Source organism: Cyprinodon tularosa, unplaced genomic scaffold (assembly GCF_016077235.1).
Source record: "Cyprinodon tularosa strain WSP-4 unplaced genomic scaffold, ASM1607723v1 ctg32, whole genome shotgun sequence".
Lineage (NCBI taxonomy): Eukaryota > Metazoa > Chordata > Actinopteri > Cyprinodontiformes > Cyprinodontidae > Cyprinodon > Cyprinodon tularosa.
In genome coordinates this window covers 1,521,970-1,540,412 of record NW_024039030.1, presented here as the reverse complement: position 1 = coordinate 1,540,412, position 18,443 = coordinate 1,521,970, and the positions used below count along the sequence as shown (strand labels likewise).

Below are 18,443 nucleotides of genomic sequence, written 5' to 3'. Positions count from 1 at the left end.
ATGTATTAACCTCTATCAAAAAGAGATGTAATGTATTTTCTTCCTTGAAAGAAAGGTTGACAGTTGGAGCTTTTTCTTGCTCACAGTCTCTGTGATGTATAAAGTAAATTTGGTTTGATTTAATTTTAGGTCTGGAATAAACCAGTGGAGGGATCAACTGAGACCTTCCCAGATTCTCCAAAATGTGGCTAAGGAAAAAGGCTTTCCTCCTCCACACATAGAAGAAGATGGAAATTATCTGTCTTTTGCTGGAAAACAGTACAATTTGCTTGACTTTGGTACTTTTGTGCATTTTATTTATTTTTAAATCTTACCATAATTATTTTGGAAGCAATGCTTTGTCAACCCTTTTTAGACAATTTTAATGGTTAAAGCTCTGAAAAGAGGACCCTTTATTCAAGGTTAAGACAGACAGTAAGACTACTCAAAATGCGTTTATTTGCAACTGAGTGATTGGCAGTGACAGCTAGGGCGTCTAAGGCAGGAACCTCTGGTCTTAAAGTTCAGTCTGTGCCCAGAGAAAGAGGTGGATTCCAGCCAAACAGCTGCCAACACAATGCGGTGAACACAGCCCAGAGACAGCAGCTGGCCTGTATAGATAGATAGATAGAGAAATGCTGTAAAAACTATTGGATGCAGAAATTTTGTTAAATTCACTCAATTAAATTTAGCTAAAATACCGCTTTACAGAATTCAAACGTTAGTTGATTAGTCGATGCAGATTCTCAGAAGCGGCAGGTACATCCATCGTCATTGGATTAGTAATTTAAACAGGATCCAAAATGAATGCATTTTGCAGTCGAATAAAGAATATTTTAACAGTGGCTATGTGTAGATCTATACATTACATTTAACTATACATTTAGTAGAAGAAGAATATACAGAATCCACAGTGTTTCCAATAATTTCTTTGTATACAAAATGAAGCCTCTTAATGGACTTATTTCATTTCTAATCTACAGAGGATCCATCTTGCAAACAATCATGCACTGAGAAAGTCAGAGCGAGGACTGACATTCAGATTTTTGCACATAATAATCGGTTGCCTTTATGCAATTCAAACAATAAAATTTAATGTATTTAAATAAAGAAACGTATTTGTATTAATTTTAAACAAGAATACTTTATTAATTCAAAATTCATAAATCTGTAATTTAATGGATATGCATCATGTAACGTTATTTAATAGGTTTGAGTTACACTTATCTAAAAAGGTAAATGGATATTTGTTATTTAATACATTTACATTGATCTTAAAATTTGAGTGAAATATTGAGTGTAACTGCAGGTGTTTGTACAGGTTAGAGCAGTTTCAAGAATGTTAATGTCCAACTTTGTAGAACATTTGGATGTTTCTACAAACTGTGCATTCTAAGGTCCTTGTGATTTGTTCCTTCTGTTTATCTAGTTGCAGAAAGCCCTGGTTGAAGTGACCGTTTAGACATTTTTACTTTGTTACATTTTGTGTGCATTTCTCCATTTATTCACATATAACCTCTATTTTTTACTTAAATAATATCTTTAATATATGTGTGATTTTGCACCTGAGGTTGTTAATGAAGCTTTGAACTAGTTAAAAATTATGAATATATGATTCTTTCTGCAGAGGCAAACACTGAAATCCATCAACACTTAGGACCAGCCAGAGAGAGACTGGCCCTGCATGTCCTTAGAAAACAGGGATTTGTACCGGAACATGTGGAGACCAGAACTTTGTACAGTTCACACCAACCCAATCTGCCCCAGGTAAAAAATTTAATTAAAATAAGTGTAATTTTCTTTAATTCTACCTTGATGGAGCTTGATGGATTATTTTGCCATCAGCCAAACCAATCCCTGATATGTGCTGCCTTTTTTTTTCTCAGGGGTTGGGGGGTTAAGCTGAAATTGTATTTTCTTCATGCATTTACATGATGAAGATATCACAACTACAAACCACCACAAAATAGTTAATCATTGTGAAGTGGGAGACTAATTATCAATAATGAATTGATAAGCTCTAAAATTAGAAAGCCTAAAACATGAATCATGCATTAGCCTTCATCCTGTTGTATTTGTTTAAAATAAAATGTACACATATTCTGATTTTTTTAATGTTACAACATAGTTATAAAATAATAAGAAAACAAAATAACATTACATATACTGTAATCTAAAATGTGGCATTTTTGTTGTTGTTGTTGGATTATAGTTACCTGTAAATGTCATCATGAAGTTAGTCTGCTTGTTCTTATTCTAATTGCTTTTTCCTGAACTGCAATGCATTTTATCCATCTGGTTAGATTAATATGATTTCCTGTAATGTGACTGATTAAAGGCAGCAAAAAAGGGCCAAATTTCTCAGGTGATGTTTTCTATTTAGCCACTATTGCCAATGAAGCACAGCAGTTTGTAATTCTAGTATAATAACAATTAGAAAAGCGTTTTTAAAAGTGTACTAATACAAATAGCACCTTTAAAGAGCAACCCTCTTTTTGCAAAAATACAGGGACAGATTCAAATGTGGGTAGATATTTTCCCCAAGAGTCGGGGTCTGCCTGGGCCTCCATGTGTCATTACCCCTCGCAAAGCCAGAAGGTAAGAGAAAATTAGCAAATATATTTGTTTTGAAGCAAACTTTTTGAAATAATGAGAAACCACATTGAACAGCAATCTCTTTAAACAGGTACTTCCTCCGAGTGATTGTTTGGAACACAACTGAGGTCACTTTGGATGAAACAAGTATCACTGGAGAAAACATGAGTGATATCTATGTTAAAGGGTGAATTACTTCTCTGAACCTCGGTTTATTGTCTGTACGTGTTTGTTGTTCATGTTGTCATGTATGGACATCTGAAATTTTTTCAGATGGATGCCAGGAATGGAAGAGGACAAGCAGAAGACTGATGTCCATTACAGATCTCTGGATGGGGATGGACATTTTAACTGGAGGTTCATCTTTGGCTTTGACTATCTGCCTACAGAGCAGCTTTGTGTTGCCTCGAGGAAAGTAAGTCAGTTCATAGACCAGGATGACGTCCCTTAATGTTTATTTGTGAGTGAGTGTAATAATTGAGAGAAAATATTTGACCTTTTTCAGGAAAATTTTTGGAATCTGGACAAAACCGAGCACAGATTTCCTCCTAAACTCATCATCCAGATATGGGACAATGACAAATTCTCACTTGATGACTACCTGGGTAAAGAATTGTGGTTATTTATGTGTATTCATCTGTAAGGGATTAGAGATCAGGGAGGGGTTGAAACCAGAAGTTAGTTCAGATTATTATTACGGTACATAATAAAATACACATTTTGTTTGGTCACAATAATTGATTCCCATGTTGTGTCAGTTAGGTTTTCAGAAATGATGTAATGTTTTTGATTCTGCTTTCTTTTTGAGTTTTCATTGGTTTCATTTCCATTTTGTGTTATTCTAGTTGTTTTTGGTTGTATTTGTGTTCTTACACTCTGTTCCCCCCTTGTGTAAGTGTCCGTCCCCCGTCTCGCTTCTCGATGCTTCCATCCACACCTGTTCCTTATCTGCTGTTCCTTGTCTAAAATACCTCCACACAACCTGACAAATTATTTATAAATGAGAGAGGGTTAACATCCCTTCTATTAATATTTGGTCAACTAGCTTCTGAACTGTTTGACCTGTTTTAAAAATCCTTCAGCAACTGTTTGCTAGAAGTTTGGCCCAACAGTGTCATGCTGACAGAACTGGTCTAACTGAGTCAGGATGTTAGACTACGTTGTTTCCATATTTTTTTTTTTTTTGCTGCTCACAACTCTGCTATAGATTGGAGTTTACAACTTTGTTATGGTACCTACAAAATTATTACTCTTGTCTTTAAGCCACTTTATAATTCACTTGCATCCAAGTTTGCACCTTTTCCTCCTGCTGCATAATACCTCTAGTTCAGGGTCCTCAATTTTTATCCCAAATAATTTTGTTAATTCAAAAAAACCTAAGAAAGGAAACATTGAATCTAGTTTATTGCAAGAAAGTGAATGACGAATAACTCTGTATTTTTTATACTGGATGTGTATCATATTTTCTGCCAAAGGTTCAGCTGAACTTGACCTGCTCAGTTTGATGCCCCCTGCCAAGACACCAGAAAAGTGCACTTTGAAGATGTTGTCCAGACAAATAGGATCAGACTCCTCGCTGTTCTCTCGGAAGTCTGTACGGGGATGGTGGCCATGTGCGACTGAGAAAGATGGGAAACATGTGCTTGGTGTATGTTTGCTCAATTTCAAGCCATTATTCTTCTCTATTGAATTCTTTTTTCACCTGTAGACATTTGAATACGATGTTTTCTTATTTGTATTTTTTATTTCTTTTGCAGGGCAAAGTGGAGATGACTTTGGAAATCGTGGAAGAAAAGGAAATGGAGGAAAGACCTGCTGGAAAAGGCAGAGACGAGCCAAACATGAATCCCAAACTTGATCCACCCTAGTAAGATCAGGCCTCTCTCAAAGCAAATATTAGTATTTTTTGAAGGTTTTGATTGGTGGAAACAATACTGACTGTGCTTATTCCACAGCCGCCCTGATACATCATTTTTCTGGTTTACCAATCCCTGCAAAACCATGAAGTTCATTGTGTGGCGCAGATTCAAGTGGATCTTCCTAGTTGGGATTCTGCTTCTGCTGGTCATCCTATTCCTTGGAATCTTGTTCTACTCCCTTCCTGTAAGATTTCCTAATTTATCTTTATCAATGACTCACTCTTCAGTGATCACATTTTATACAAAAAAAAATAAATCAGATTTTATTTTCTTTCAGAGCTAGTGACTTGTTAGCATAATGCTGTTTTAGTTTGGTAACACTAAATGTTCTTTTCTTTACAGAATTACATCTCTATGAAGATTGTGAAGCCTTTTTCTTAAGAAATAAAAGTGATCGATTTCTGATGCAAGGTCATGGATAACTAGTTATAATATGCAGAATTTTGCATATAAAGCTTTTTTATGTCACTGTTTTTGCTAAATGACACAAAATTAAATAACTCTCAAGAAACAACAATGTGCAAATATTTTTAATTTTTTTATGGGTTTTGTATACTCTTAAAACTCTTAATGTTTGATGTCCTTTCCATGACTCAATAAATTACAGACATTTACAAAAATGTTTGCTTCTTTGTCCTCACCTTTGTCACTTTGAGATCAAATATTCCCAAGATTGCATTGATTTTTAGATTTTTAAATCAACTTGATTAAAAATATATTTCTATGATTTTTAAAATGCTCCCAAAACTGCTGAAGTAAATATAGGAAAATAAGAATGTGATTTTACCATAAATATGTTGCTCTTCCAGCTATAATTCAAATAGGCCCCAAATGAAAGGTCCAACAGACAGGAACTGGTCAACATAAAGAATTTGACTGATGCAGGCTTATAACAAGGTAGCTGGTTTAAGTGAGCCAGACCTGAGCTTCTCCTCTTTGTGCATGATATGTACTTTAATCTATATTAAACTTTTTGAAACTCTAATTGCCCTGGTTCATGTCAGTAGAGCAAGAATGCACCCTGGTGGTACATTTGATAATATGCTCCATCTGTTCATTTTATCTCTGAATAAAATAATTGATCCTGACCATGTGGCTTCAGATTTTTTATTTTCAAGTAATCTGTTACGCACAATGAACATATCTATGATCTACATCCCTATGACCTCTTATACCTTGTCACACCTTCTAGCCTTCCACATGACATAGCACAACATTTTTTTGAAAGCTTTTGAGTAAAATACTAAATGCAATGCCAGGAAAAAGATTAAGCATAAAAAGCCAAAAAAATCTAAATGAGAAAGTCTCCTTTACAACATTTTTAAACAGATTATTTGAACTTTCTCACCATGTTTTGTCCCATTCATGATGATCATGTTTAAAGGAGGTGACCGAACCATTTTTTTTATTGCATGCATGTTGCTTCCGTATAGAAATATCATTGAAGTGGTTCACTTCCATAAACTGATGATGGCACTTCAAAATATTGACAAATGCTCAAAGTATTACAAAGTAAAATCTTAGTGACCCATATCACTAAATATTGCATGGGTCCAAGGGATGAATCAGTCATCTATTCTGTCAGTGCATAACATAATAAGAAACTGAAACATGACTCAGGAGGATAACATCAAGGTTGAAGACAAGTGGGTAAAAAACCTATCTAGCAGACCACTGACAAAACCAGAGATGGATGTACTGAGTAAAGGCCTGAATTTTGCCATTGCTCCACAAGAAGTACCCATCGTGGAACTGATCACGGCCACTGAATCGGCCATCAGGAACAACAACCTGGCTGAAACGGAGGCAGAGCAACTCAGAATGAAGGTAACAGCCACCCTGTCCAGCGCCAAACCACCTCCTTCCAACCTCACACCCCAGGAAATGAAAGCCATAACATTCCTGAGCCAGGACCAAAGCATCACCATATTACCAGCAGACAAAGGAAGATGCACCGTAGTCCTCAACACCTCAGACTACCAAGACAAAATTATCACTCTACTGAAGGACACTAATACGTATGAATCCTTGAAAAGAGATCCAACCAGCGGCTACAAAAAGAAAATAATAGACTATCTCAAACAACTTGAAAAAGACAAGGTAATTAACAGCACAGCCTATTTCAGATTATATCCAGGGGAGGAAATTCCATGCTTATATGGACTTCCAAAAATTCATAAAGAAGGGGCACCACTCAGGCCCATTGTCAGCAGCATTAACTCAGTAACATACAACATTGCTAAACAGCTTACTAATATCTTAGCTCCCTTGGTGGGGAACACACCACATCACATAGAAAACTCCAAAGACTTTGCCAACAAAGCCAAACATTTAAGGATGGCTCCAGGAGAAACCCTGGTATCGTTTGATGTTACTTCACTTTTCACATGCATACCTATAACAGAGGCAGTGGAAACAGTCAGGACACGTCTTGAACAAGATAGTGATTTAAACAACAGGACTAATTTCACTCCGGACCAGATCTGCACACTACTGGGCCTTTGTCTTTCCACAACCTATTTCAAATTCAGAGGTAATTTTTACAGACAGAAACATGGCTGCGCAATGGGATCTCCAGTATCACTAATTGTAGCAAATCTTTACATGGAAGAAATGGAAAAGAGAGCTTTAGACACTTTCAATGGAATACCACCAAGCCACTGGTTTAGATATGTGGATGACACCTTCGTCAAAATCCAGCTAGAGGAAGTGGAAGCTTTCACCAAACACATCAACTCTGTTGACCGTAACATCAAATTCACCAGAGAGGATGCCAAGGACAACAAACTACCCTTTCTGGACTGCCTGGTGAGCATGGAAGGAGATGGAAGCCTAAACATTGAAGTTTATAGGAAACCTACTCACACAGACCAGTATCTTCTTTTTGACTCACACCACCCACTGGAACACAAACTCTCAGTCATCAGAACCTTACAACACCGGGCAGAACATGTCCCTACTAAAACAGATGGGAAGCAAAAAGAACAGAAACACATCAAAGATGCTCTCCGAAACTGTGGATATCCAAACTGGGCTTTTATCAAATCAGCAAGGAAATCCAAAAGACACGCAACAGAAGACAGCGATGGGAAAATTAAACGCAAAAACATCACAATCCCTTATATTGCTGGAGTGTCTGAAAAGCTCAAGAGGATTTTCTCCAAACACAAGATCCCAGTACATTTCAAGCCAAACCAAACCCTTAAACAGAGGCTAGTGCATCCGAAAGATAAAACCCCCAGACCAAATATGAGCGGAGTGGTATATGCTGTTCAGTGCAGTGAGGAATGCTCTGATCTTTATATTAGAGAAACTAAACAACCTCTCCACAGACGCATGGCCCAACACAGAAGAGCGGCCGCCTCTGGACAAGACTCCGCAGTACACCTACACCTTGTGGACAAAGGACATTCTTTTGAGGACCAGAATGTCCATATTCTGGATAAAGAAAATAGGTGGTTTGAGAGGGGCGTGAAGGAAGCCATCTATGTTAAGAGAGAAAAACCAACTTTAAACAGAGGTGGTGGACTCAGATTCCAGCTTCCAAAAACATACAATTCAATCATAGACATGATCCCTTCCAGATATCACCAAACCCCCCACCCCATCACAGAGGAACGAGGGACTTACCCGCTCCAGCCGGTGAACAATACCTCCTTAACGACCAACCCTTAACAATCATAGACAGGTTTCAGGTACAGGAGACAATCCCCCCCTTAATGACAATCCCCCCTTTAACGACCGACCCCTAGAATCATAGACAGGTTCAGATATTACAGGCTAACGATGGAACTAACGACCCATTCATCGGTTACCATTGCATGTTTCCAAGCGATACAAGGCGTTGTCTATATAAGACTCAAACTCACTGCGGATCCAGACATTTGAATTGAGAAAGCTTCCTGGAGAGGTGGCGAAACGTCTTCAAATCTTGAAAACCAAGTCCAGTGGATATTTTTTGAATTTTTACGGAATGACTATGACCTGGATGACTGAGAACCTTCATCAGCAAACTGAAAGAGTGGTACACTGTTTAAAATTATCTAAAAATATTAAAACAAGACGATTAAATACAATGTACCTTCAAATAAGAAAATAGAGTTTTTTTTTTATTTTAAACATAAAACATGTTATTCCATCTGGAAATTATCTTACCTAACTGTTCAGATCAAGGTGATGTACACTTATTTTAAGGAAAATTTACTTATATTTAAAACTGTGCAGTTTATGTATTCAATACAGTGATCATAACAGGGGCCCAGACCAGTTCTACAAGGCTAATGACCCCTGTTGGGCCCCATCTAGAACAGCTCATAGAGCAGGCATTGAGTGATGAGTACAACTCATAACTATACTAACTATTCTATAACTCAAAGTTTTGCTTAAAAAGGCACCTTTCATTTAGATAAGTATTCCCCTGAAACAATTTGTTTTACCATTAAAACTACCTTTAAACATTCTGTATGATATTAGCTTAGATTTAGAATTATGGATGTATTAATTACAATTATTTCATACCAGCCAAATTATAATAAATCCCTAACTGATTGGTGTTGCTTTGTTAGGAGGTCCCAGGATTTTGGCTCATGAACAGATGACAGCTCTACGTTTGAGCAGAATACCTTCCTTACTTCCTCTTTTTTCACAGAATGAAAGCTCTATCCAAGCAGTAATCACAGTAGAGATTAAAAGCACTAGTAAGCTTCTGGATTTTATGACAAACTGTTTTGACTGATAATATGTCGATGAAACGCTGAATTACATAATCTGTTTCATATGTACTGCTTATAATAGAACAGTTTAAAGTAAAACATGTTATGGTTTCACTGAAACAATGTTTAAACAGTGGAGTATATATAGAGAGTTAGAATGCAGTGACTCTGCTTTGTTTAAAAGCTAGAATAGCAGGAGCACGCCCAAAGTCAGATGTTATGCTGTCCTCAATTCATTTTATATGTAATTGTTTTTCGTATTCGAAAAGAATAGGAAAAAGCAAAATAAAAAACAAAAAAAAAACAACAACGAAAAAAGTCAAAGCTGCGATGCACAGCACTTTTACGGTAGGGGGCAGTATATAGCTATCTGCAATTGGCTGTGAAATCCTAGCGTTTGATTTCTTTAATTTTGAGTTTTAGTAAATAATTATAATAACAATAAAAATAAAATAAAAACAATTAAAGATGATATCAAAGCAAAGGGGAAAAATTATTTTATATAAAGTCCAAATGAAAAATGTATAAATAAAATGCAAAGGGAGGAGTTACGTCGTAACATTGTACTGTACACACTGGGCTAGACGGCACAATCTGCATTATTAGAGAATTGTATGCAAATTTATATTGATTCATCAACTAAGAAGGGAACCTCAATAAGTAAAAAAATAATAATACAACATTTAATTATCTGACAAAAACGCATTTTGGGACTGATAAACAATCTGGTCTACACTCCATACCAGCTGGGGGCGGTAGTGCCTTCACTCGTTCTTCGACAACCGTTAATAAACACCAAGAAGAAGAAGAAGAAAAGGCTTTGATTGGGCTAACAGTCCGTCAGTCAGTGTGTCGCTGCTGGAGAAAAGAGGTGAAAGTTAACGTTTAATGCTCATTTTTAGAATGATACCGTTTGTATAGTAAACTATTTAGATGAGTTTGTAATGTTTTATCGCCGAACGTCTCCCTCTTAAAGGTGCACCTGTGTAAGTGGAAATTTCTTTGTTCATAAAGAGCCATCACCGCTAGCTTGCTCAAGGTGTTTATTCTGTGTTGTCCACAACATAGAATCTAAAGGCTGCCGCGGCTTTTGCTTTTGCAGTCTGGACCAGCTCTGTAAGATAATTTTACAGTTTGGTTGAGAGAAGAAAGTCCTTCTCCATGAAAAGTTCCTCCGTCAGCTATTTCTCAGCTTATCATCCTTATGCAGTCTAGAATTAGCTTACACATTTTAATTTTGGCCTCAATTTCTCACTAACATATTTGATGCACAGCTTTTAGTTTCACTTCTGTGTTATTACTTCACAGGTGTCTTTGCTTGAATGAGCTGTCAGCGATTCATAGAAAGATGGATTCTCAAGAAAGGTAAAGTGTTACATAGTTGGGACGTTTACTCAAGAATGAAGGGCCCTGCAAAAATACATTTAACCTTTTTTTAAAAATCAGTTTAATAGCAAGCATACACATTGTTGTAATAATTATTTAATGGCTTATTTTAATATTGCATTCAGTTATATGGTTTTTATTTTGCTATCCCAAATACTTGCTCTGTCAGAGTTTTCCTCCTGCAAATACACTAGATCTAGTGTTGGCTTTATTGCTTAATCCTTGCTAGCAACCATATCTGTATAGTTATATTTTTAGCCCCTCTGACCATTTTCAGATGTCTTAAACTGTGCTTTATTATATGACTTCGATTTAGACTTGATCTGAACTTGATTTATCCCTTGGGGTTACTCCTTCAGGATAATTCTGGTTCCAGTAGCTTATATAGAGTGCAAAAGGCAGAGTTAAAGCTCAATGAAATTAAATATAAAACTACAACAGGCAATGTAAAAAGAGTGTATATAGTACAAAAAGTGAGAAAAAAATAAAGTCCTGGAATATGTTTCCTTTAGATTTAAAGATATCAGCAAAGTAAAGAACTAAGGAAAGACTACACAGTAGTTGACTTGGATTATTACACTTGCACTGTAGAGATGTACTGACCATATAAATAAGTACATCTCTGCAGTGCAAGTGTTATAATCCAAGCCAACTACCGTGTAGTCTTTCATTATCTCTATACTGTGTAGATATTGTTATATCTAAAATGTTGAAAGTGTTGGATATTAGGTTTTCTTTTCTTTATCTTCTTCACAGCTTTAGATGTGACATTTCTTATGCACTATTAGTATTGTTGCATTCATGACTCTGGTGGTTTTAAGTAGAGATGCACTGATCTGATATTAATGTCAATATCGGCAGATATTACAACTGAAGTGCATCAGAATTGAAATAATGTGGATCTGTGCATCCCTAGTTTTAACAGAACATGGATGAAGCTATGCAGTTCCTTAACTTTAGAGTATAATAACCAAATTAGGGTTTATAGTTTTAATGGAATTAAGTTTAAAAGGTAAAAATGCATGAATCCTTCACTTCAGATGCTCTTAAGTTAATTCTATTGATAATCTTTCTTCTTTTTTTTCTTTTTTACAGTTTGACTGTGGAACAAAGACCAGAAGGCATAAGTGAAGATGTTCAACCAAAAGATGCACAAGGGGAACTCCAAATTTCCAACCAAACTAAAGACTTTGTGGAATCAGAGGGCTTTCCTGATGGGCTGGCTTGTCAAAATTCCGCAGACTGTGAGTCTGCAGGTGAGGTGGATGAATCGGTTCCTGCCGAAAGCAGAAGTAATCGAGCTCACAGTTCTAATGGACAAAAAACAAGGCGACCAAGTTCACCTGGTCCTCACGGCCCCCCAAAACCAAAACTCACCCTTTGTCTTAGTAACAGCCCTGGTAAAATTTCTGGCACACCGAGTGATGTGGAGATGCTCAGTCCTGACAGTCCAGTTTGCGTAACCATCACCAACAACACAGAGTTATGTGATGGAAGGGGTGTCTGTGTAGAAGACTCTGGATTTGCAAAGGAGCCTGGTAAAAAATCTCAGCAGGTTGTCAAAGTGTCAGACTGTGGAAGTTTAACGCAGGAAAAACTCTCCATTGGAGAAGAAGACGTAGAGATGGGGGAGTGCAGTGGCTCCTCTAAAATGAGTCAGGATTTTGTGAGCCAGCCAGATGAAATGTTTAAAAGGTACAAATTATTTACATGTTAATTTGTGTTTTTTTGTAGTGGATGACTTTGCTACTGACATTGCCCTTCACTCAAATCCTTATACGGTGACCTTCTGTGCCTTTTGCAGTCCTCCACTGGCCTTCTGTAGCTCTGACAAAGAATGGATGGGTACTCCCATTGATGAACTCAACCGAAATCCTCAATGCGCTCCCCCTCTGCCTCACCTGAAAGCAAAACCAAATCACACCGTAACAATTAGGGTGAGTTAACAGGCACTCATTTTCATATAGACTTCTTCTCAGTGGTAAAAAAAGAATGACATCCTATCAAGAATACAGGCATTGCAGAGCAGGTCCTTTAATATTTTCACTTTTGAATAGAGACAAGAGGTTAAATAATAATAATAAAAAAAAACTACTTCAGAAGTAGAAATACAGTGTGAGAAGGAAATCAGAGTAGAGGGCACTGGGCTGAGCTATCCTCTGATTCCCTCAGGGTGTCTTGTCAGTAAAGATTGTCTCAGACTATCCTCCATTGCCCGTCCCACAGGAATGGTGTCTGTTCATGTGTAAGGCTAGAAAAAATTGCATCATCAACATTCACTGCAGCTATACTAGACAAGGAGGCACAGTTGTTTCTCATCAGCTACAACCATGACAATACTAAAATTAGAGGTAATACTGACCTGTTAATGATTCCTACAGTCTGGAAGATCCTGATATAAGACTCAAAAATTTTCCAGGGCTAGATCAATATGTAAAAACAGTTTTTTGTGTATAAAAAAATGGATATCCCATTGTCAAAAGAAAAAAATCATGTCTTTAAAGTCGTAGGGAAATCATATTTAAATGTCAAATCATTCTGGCTTAAACATGTATTTAAATGTGCTCTTTATCAGACGATATTGTCCCAAAATTTAAAAATGTCGATTAAAAAAAAAAAAATCCTGTCTTATAATCTGTGTTTTTTTTTTTTCATTATCTTATGCAGGCCAGATAGTTATACGTCAGCTTGTACACCTAAATTTGGCCAGTTATGTGTCAACAGTCATCTGTCAATCCAATTTGTTCGGTCATAGCATCTAGATTCATCTGTCACACCTAATATACGCAACAGTAGAATAAGAAATAAGAATCATCGACTGTACCATTGAGTTACATCCCAGGGTTCACGGAGATGGACGTCTGTGGCTTCAGGAGGCGTAGAGCTAACAGAACTGGCAGCATTGCGAGGCAAAGGGTTCAAACATGTAAGGCTGTAAGCCTTCTACACCAAACTAAGCTTCTGCCGACCTGGCGTCCTCTTCCACAACATCTTCGTCCCCGCTTTACTCCTCTAAATAAAAAATAAAGAGCTGAATCTTTATCATTGGAATGTTTGACCACTAAATGAGAAATTAATTTGTGTTGTTAGACAAGAAGGTTTGTGTCCTCCTTCTCATTTATGTCAAAGATGTTCTTCTAGGATGAGTGTGAGACTCTTTGGATGCAATTTAAGTCCTTCCACACCTAACTTGGTCAGCCATGTTTTTCTTGAGCTCTGTCCTGTTGTGGAAATTTGCATTCGAATATTTCACTGTTCACACAAAGTTGGTTGCATGATGTTGTTTAAAATGCCAAATAATTGCAGTAAGAGAAAAAAAATGCTTTACGACAAAAAAATATCAAGCATAGAAAACACAGAAGTTGAAGAGTTAAAAGATACAAAATGAAAATTATACAGCTGTGGATTATAAAGTGCCTTTTACTAAGCTTTCATATGGCTTAGCTCCGAAAAGAAAAAAGGATCCACACCATAATCTGTGTTTGACTGTGCCTGATGTACAGTCAGGTAATCAGTGCTGTTTCCTGGAAACTGCTAAACCAAGATTTTAGAAATTGTAGACCAATAAATTGATGTACAATAAAAAGTTAATCCTGACAATATTTTCTGCTGCTTTAGAGTTTAATTGTGGATTGGCTTAAACCAGTGGATGCAAGGCTTTGCGCTGCTTTTAGTTTGTATGCTTCAAAGCTGCTGGTTTTAAAAGTTGAACAAGTGCTCTGACTTCAGTAACATGAATTGGTGAGTCAGTAATACTTACAGTGTGATGTGTATTATTTTTTGGTCCTAAATAGATTTTTTACAAGTCATGTCCATATAAAATTATTTATATTCATGTCTGAATTTACCAGTTTAAGGTGCCTTTGAAGAGTACTTGACGTGATATTATTTAAAAGGTGCTTTTATAAATGAAGCTAGGTTTGGAATAAAAGTTTTGTAAAACAGAAGTAGGTGTTTTCCTGACAAATCTACTCAACAATAAATAGGAATTGTTTGTGCATTGAAAGGTTCAAGTTTGGTATTTTACCTTTGGGTTTTATTTTATTGTATTGTATTCTATTTATTCCAATTTCCTGATTTCCTGAATCAAAGTTATTTAGACATGATCATAAGTTTGGATTCCAGACTTTATTGCTGTAAAAAAAACAACAGTAACTTTACTCTGTTACAGACGGATCTTCTCAAAGAGGGAGACGTCCCCATCCCATACCCCTCCAAGTTCAGAGATGCGTGGGATGATGTGTCTGTTAAGATGCCCTGCTCTGAAAAAAACATGTTTCCTCTCGAGACTGAGGTATTTTAAATGAGCTTTCATGTTAAACCTTGTACCATAGCACCTCTTTAAATCTTGAGATTAAATTACTTGAAAAAACATGTTTTTCTTCAATAATTCTCATAAAGGATGGAAGCAGTTTGCAGAGTCGGTGGGAGCTGATCTGTACTTCCTTACAGCGAGGATTCAAAAGTTGTCTGGATGTCAGGGTAAGAACTTTCCATGTTTGTGTATTTTTTTTTATTTTTTATAATATGGATTGATATTGTCAAACTAAGCAGTTCAGATGTTGACTAAATCCTCTTTCCATTATTTTCTTTGTATGTTTTATAACTAATTGTTTGCTTATGTGTAATGACTTTATTTTGTGGATACTGTTTAAGCCAGGGTCAACAAACATCTCAATTGATGTTCGTAACCAAAAAGCAAAAGATAAATAAATAAAAATACAGTAGATTTTCTTCTAAAGTTTTTGTTTTTACTTTTTTAAGCATTTTGTGTGAATTTCAGAACATGTACCATAAGCAACCACATGGTGGCAGAGTTTATAACCACTTTTCCTCAGGTTCCTCAGTATACATTTATCGTTCTATTTAAGATAGACGGTCAGCCTTCTTATTTTCTATTATTAAATAGCTTCCATTCTCCTCCCTAGGATGCAATACTGAGGTACAACATGGCTCACACAAAGAAATGGGACTTCACTGCCTTGAACCTTTTTTGCACAGAGGTGAGCAGGTCAAAACATAATTCCTATGCCCAATAAAATGAAAGCGATAGTGGCTACTAATTTCTTTTTATAAATTTTGTCTTGCTTAAAAAACAAAAATTGAATCTTCCTGAGAGTTAATAGAATGAGCATAAACAAAAGTGGTAAAATTCTTTCAGTTATTTTGTTAATCAATTTTTGTGTAGCAGTGATTTTATCTTTAGTTTCTTGTGATAAAAAGAACTAAGCGAATGGTATATTGCTGGTGAAGAAAGTCTGCTTTAATTCACTTGACTGCACACAAGCTGCTGTTCATCATCCTCGAAAGGTTTCTGAGGCTCATGGGAGCGCCATACAGTTAGCATAGACGAGTGCAGATCAAAGCATCAGCAGCTGTTGCAGATAAACAAGAGCAACGTCTCATCTAAACTTTCTTCTCTTTCATTTACACTTTCTATCCCCTCTTCAGACTGACTGCAACTATGCAGACAAATGTTAGTTATCTTTCTGCAGCACTTAAGATATTTATAGACATCTTAACTGTAATATTTTCTAAGGTTAAGAGGAAAACAAGTCTTTGCATAGATAACTAATCAAGTTTAGCATATTTTCACTGTAAAGTTTGATCGAGTTGTGCTTATTAAAGGTTACATGAATATGAAGATAATAGAAATTTATTTCTTAGATTCATTCCCTCTCATGACGAGCTGATCAATTTAACACAGAGCAAGAAACTAGGGAACCCAAAAGACTGGACAACACAAAAATGTAAAAAGAAAATTTTATATATATATATATATAATATACTACATCTTCAATTTAACTGGAGGGGGGTGCGGTCAGGAGCTGAATTTCCTAAAGTTTTCCTGATTCTGTCTACAGTCGAGCTTAGGTCGGATTGAAAAAAATCATCAGAAATGGTGCATCCTTTACAAAATGCATTTGTAATACAGATTCATACAGTACGTTTTTGAGCATCACCATTTCTGTCAATTTATCTTGATAAAATTCCAGCCTCAGATCACTTTTATGCTACATCGATGACATGTTCTTTTTGCTGTACTTCCTTTTTAGTGCTAAACTGTCAGCGATTTAGTGTTAAACTGTTAGCATACACTTTAATTGTCCATTAGATCCATCTCCTCAAGATTAAAAAACACAAGTTTTGCTAATTATATTTTACTATTAACCTTTGCAGACAGAAAAGCTCCAAATACTTCAGGAAGAAATCAGTGCACCCAGATACACATTGCTTATTTAAAGTAAAATAATTGTGGTGTTGAGAAAAAAACTTGTCACCATATAACCAGAGGTTTGCATAAAACCACGTTAAACCTCTTTATTTTGCAACAGAAACTGTATTGTCTCTTCTTTTTTTAATATGTTTTGTAATCTCTACATGGCATCATTAATATTTTTAGTTCTTCCGCTGAGAAATGCCTCTTTGAGGCTTCTTATGTGCTCCTGCTTACCCTAGATTCTGGGCTTCCTTAAAGGTGCAGTAAGAGATCTTTTCTGATGCATTTTTTACCATGTGGCTTAAAGATCTCCCCACAATCGTATAGCAAGCAGTGAAATAGAAGGTCTGGAAGTGAAACTAAAATAAACGGTCAACGCTACAGTTAGAAATCAATTAATAACCCCCACCAGTCAGAAAAGACGGTCTGTTGTACACTATTGGTTCCTGACATGTCAGTCATGGTCGTCTGCTTGTCCCTCCCCCCGTGCGCTTACTCTGACACATGAACGAATCAACCCCCCAACGCTCGTGCGGGACGCCATGACTGGAAGCTAGCCACTGTTATGCTTTGTTCACACCTAAAGGAGCACGAGCAGCAAAAATGCATGTGCTGCTTTATTTTTGACGCTTGTACAACTTAAGTTCTGACGAGCAGCTGAAGCATCTCTGCTGCTCTGGCTGCGGGGTGGAAAAAGTGGGTCTGATACACGTTGGGTGGATCTACCCTATCCTTCCTTTGCCTGTAACAATGGCAGCTATGTTTGCTGTGAGTAAAAAGTAGTTTGAATCTATTTTGACATGACGAGCCGTGAAGCTTGAACCATTGACTGCATGTAAACTAGCTGCTTTTGCTGCCTCTTCTGCTTTAGGTGTAAACATAACATTATGTTGTTGTTAGCTTGTGTCACAAGCACTTGGTCTCGGCTTGTTTTATTCTTGACCTCATCTGAATACCTCGACAGACTTCATGCCCGTTCATATGTTTTGAAGGCGTGGTTTCGAGGTTTGGTCTGAAGGGAGAGGCATGGTTGTTTATGTTCAAAAATATATCTTGCTGGAACCGTTTTTCCAAGATCTCCTACAGCACCTTTAACTCAGATAGAAGTTAGCTGATTAAAATCCCCTGTTCTGAACCTGAAAATCTTGAATCTTACAAAGCAGAATAAGTTGATATCTGCTCTATACTCAAAATAGGTTAAGCCCACTTTCTGAAACTGGACTCAGCACTGGTTTGTCTGCCGCATGTTCTCCACCATTCACTGGCCTGCAGCTACTTCACTCCCAGACTGACTCTTCTCTTTTGATACCCTGCACATCACACCCCCATCAGCCTGGAAAAACTGCAGAGAAAGGCTCCAGTATCCCCACATCATAACACTATTTTTCTAGTGCACATACGTGTGTGCAGCGCTGCAACCTTCAAAGGCTTCCTAGAACGTATGGTGAATTGCTACTCACAAGTGCTTGTTATCTAGCGCTGGGCTGGTTGTGTACCTCTAGAGACCGCGCCCCTGATCCCGCCTGATTTGGTGCTTCTGGGGAAACAGAGGAGTTTGCCGCCTGCTTCACTATTACGTTCCTCTACCACTGCTGCTACATTTTTTTCTCAGACCCTTTTAACAGGACCCTA

The 18,443-nt window shown here is 36.9% G+C and overlaps 3 protein-coding genes across 4 annotated transcripts in view; all 3 read left to right on the top strand.

The window, feature by feature from the left end:
* Positions 1-5,581, top strand: part of LOC119788537 (myoferlin-like) — a 29,663-nt gene extending 24,082 nt beyond the window's left edge. The window contains exons 44-53 of the mRNA XM_038292928.1: positions 130-278; positions 1,607-1,746; positions 2,489-2,577; positions 2,666-2,761; positions 2,848-2,989; positions 3,080-3,179; positions 4,050-4,222; positions 4,332-4,441; positions 4,530-4,677; positions 4,836-5,581. Of these exons, the coding sequence (XP_038148856.1) occupies positions 130-278; positions 1,607-1,746; positions 2,489-2,577; positions 2,666-2,761; positions 2,848-2,989; positions 3,080-3,179; positions 4,050-4,222; positions 4,332-4,441; positions 4,530-4,677; positions 4,836-4,874 (1,186 nt within the window). The 3' untranslated portion in view covers positions 4,875-5,581. The remainder of the gene's footprint in view (positions 1-129; positions 279-1,606; positions 1,747-2,488; positions 2,578-2,665; positions 2,762-2,847; positions 2,990-3,079; positions 3,180-4,049; positions 4,223-4,331; positions 4,442-4,529; positions 4,678-4,835) is intronic.
* Positions 5,582-6,104: 523 nt separating this feature from the next.
* Positions 6,105-8,054, top strand: LOC119788543 (the record flags this gene model as incomplete). The annotated part of the gene is made up of 1 exon (XM_038292938.1): positions 6,105-8,054. A coding segment is annotated over exon 1 (1,950 nt), but the record flags the coding sequence as incomplete, so codon positions are not given.
* A 1,949-nt stretch (positions 8,055-10,003) lies between these two features.
* Positions 10,004-18,443, top strand: part of parga (poly (ADP-ribose) glycohydrolase a) — a 41,680-nt gene continuing 33,240 nt past the window's right edge. Inside the window, exons 1-7 of one of the 2 annotated variants that reach the window (XM_038293077.1) lie at positions 10,004-10,076; positions 10,514-10,570; positions 11,687-12,286; positions 12,396-12,528; positions 14,763-14,885; positions 14,993-15,073; positions 15,520-15,594. In XM_038293077.1, the coding sequence (XP_038149005.1) occupies positions 10,554-10,570; positions 11,687-12,286; positions 12,396-12,528; positions 14,763-14,885; positions 14,993-15,073; positions 15,520-15,594 (1,029 nt within the window). In that variant the 5' untranslated portion in view covers positions 10,004-10,076; positions 10,514-10,553. Of the gene's footprint in view, positions 10,192-10,513; positions 10,571-11,686; positions 12,287-12,395; positions 12,529-14,762; positions 14,886-14,992; positions 15,074-15,519; positions 15,595-18,443 lie in introns of both variants that reach the window. The other variant, XM_038293076.1, reaches the window with a different exon arrangement.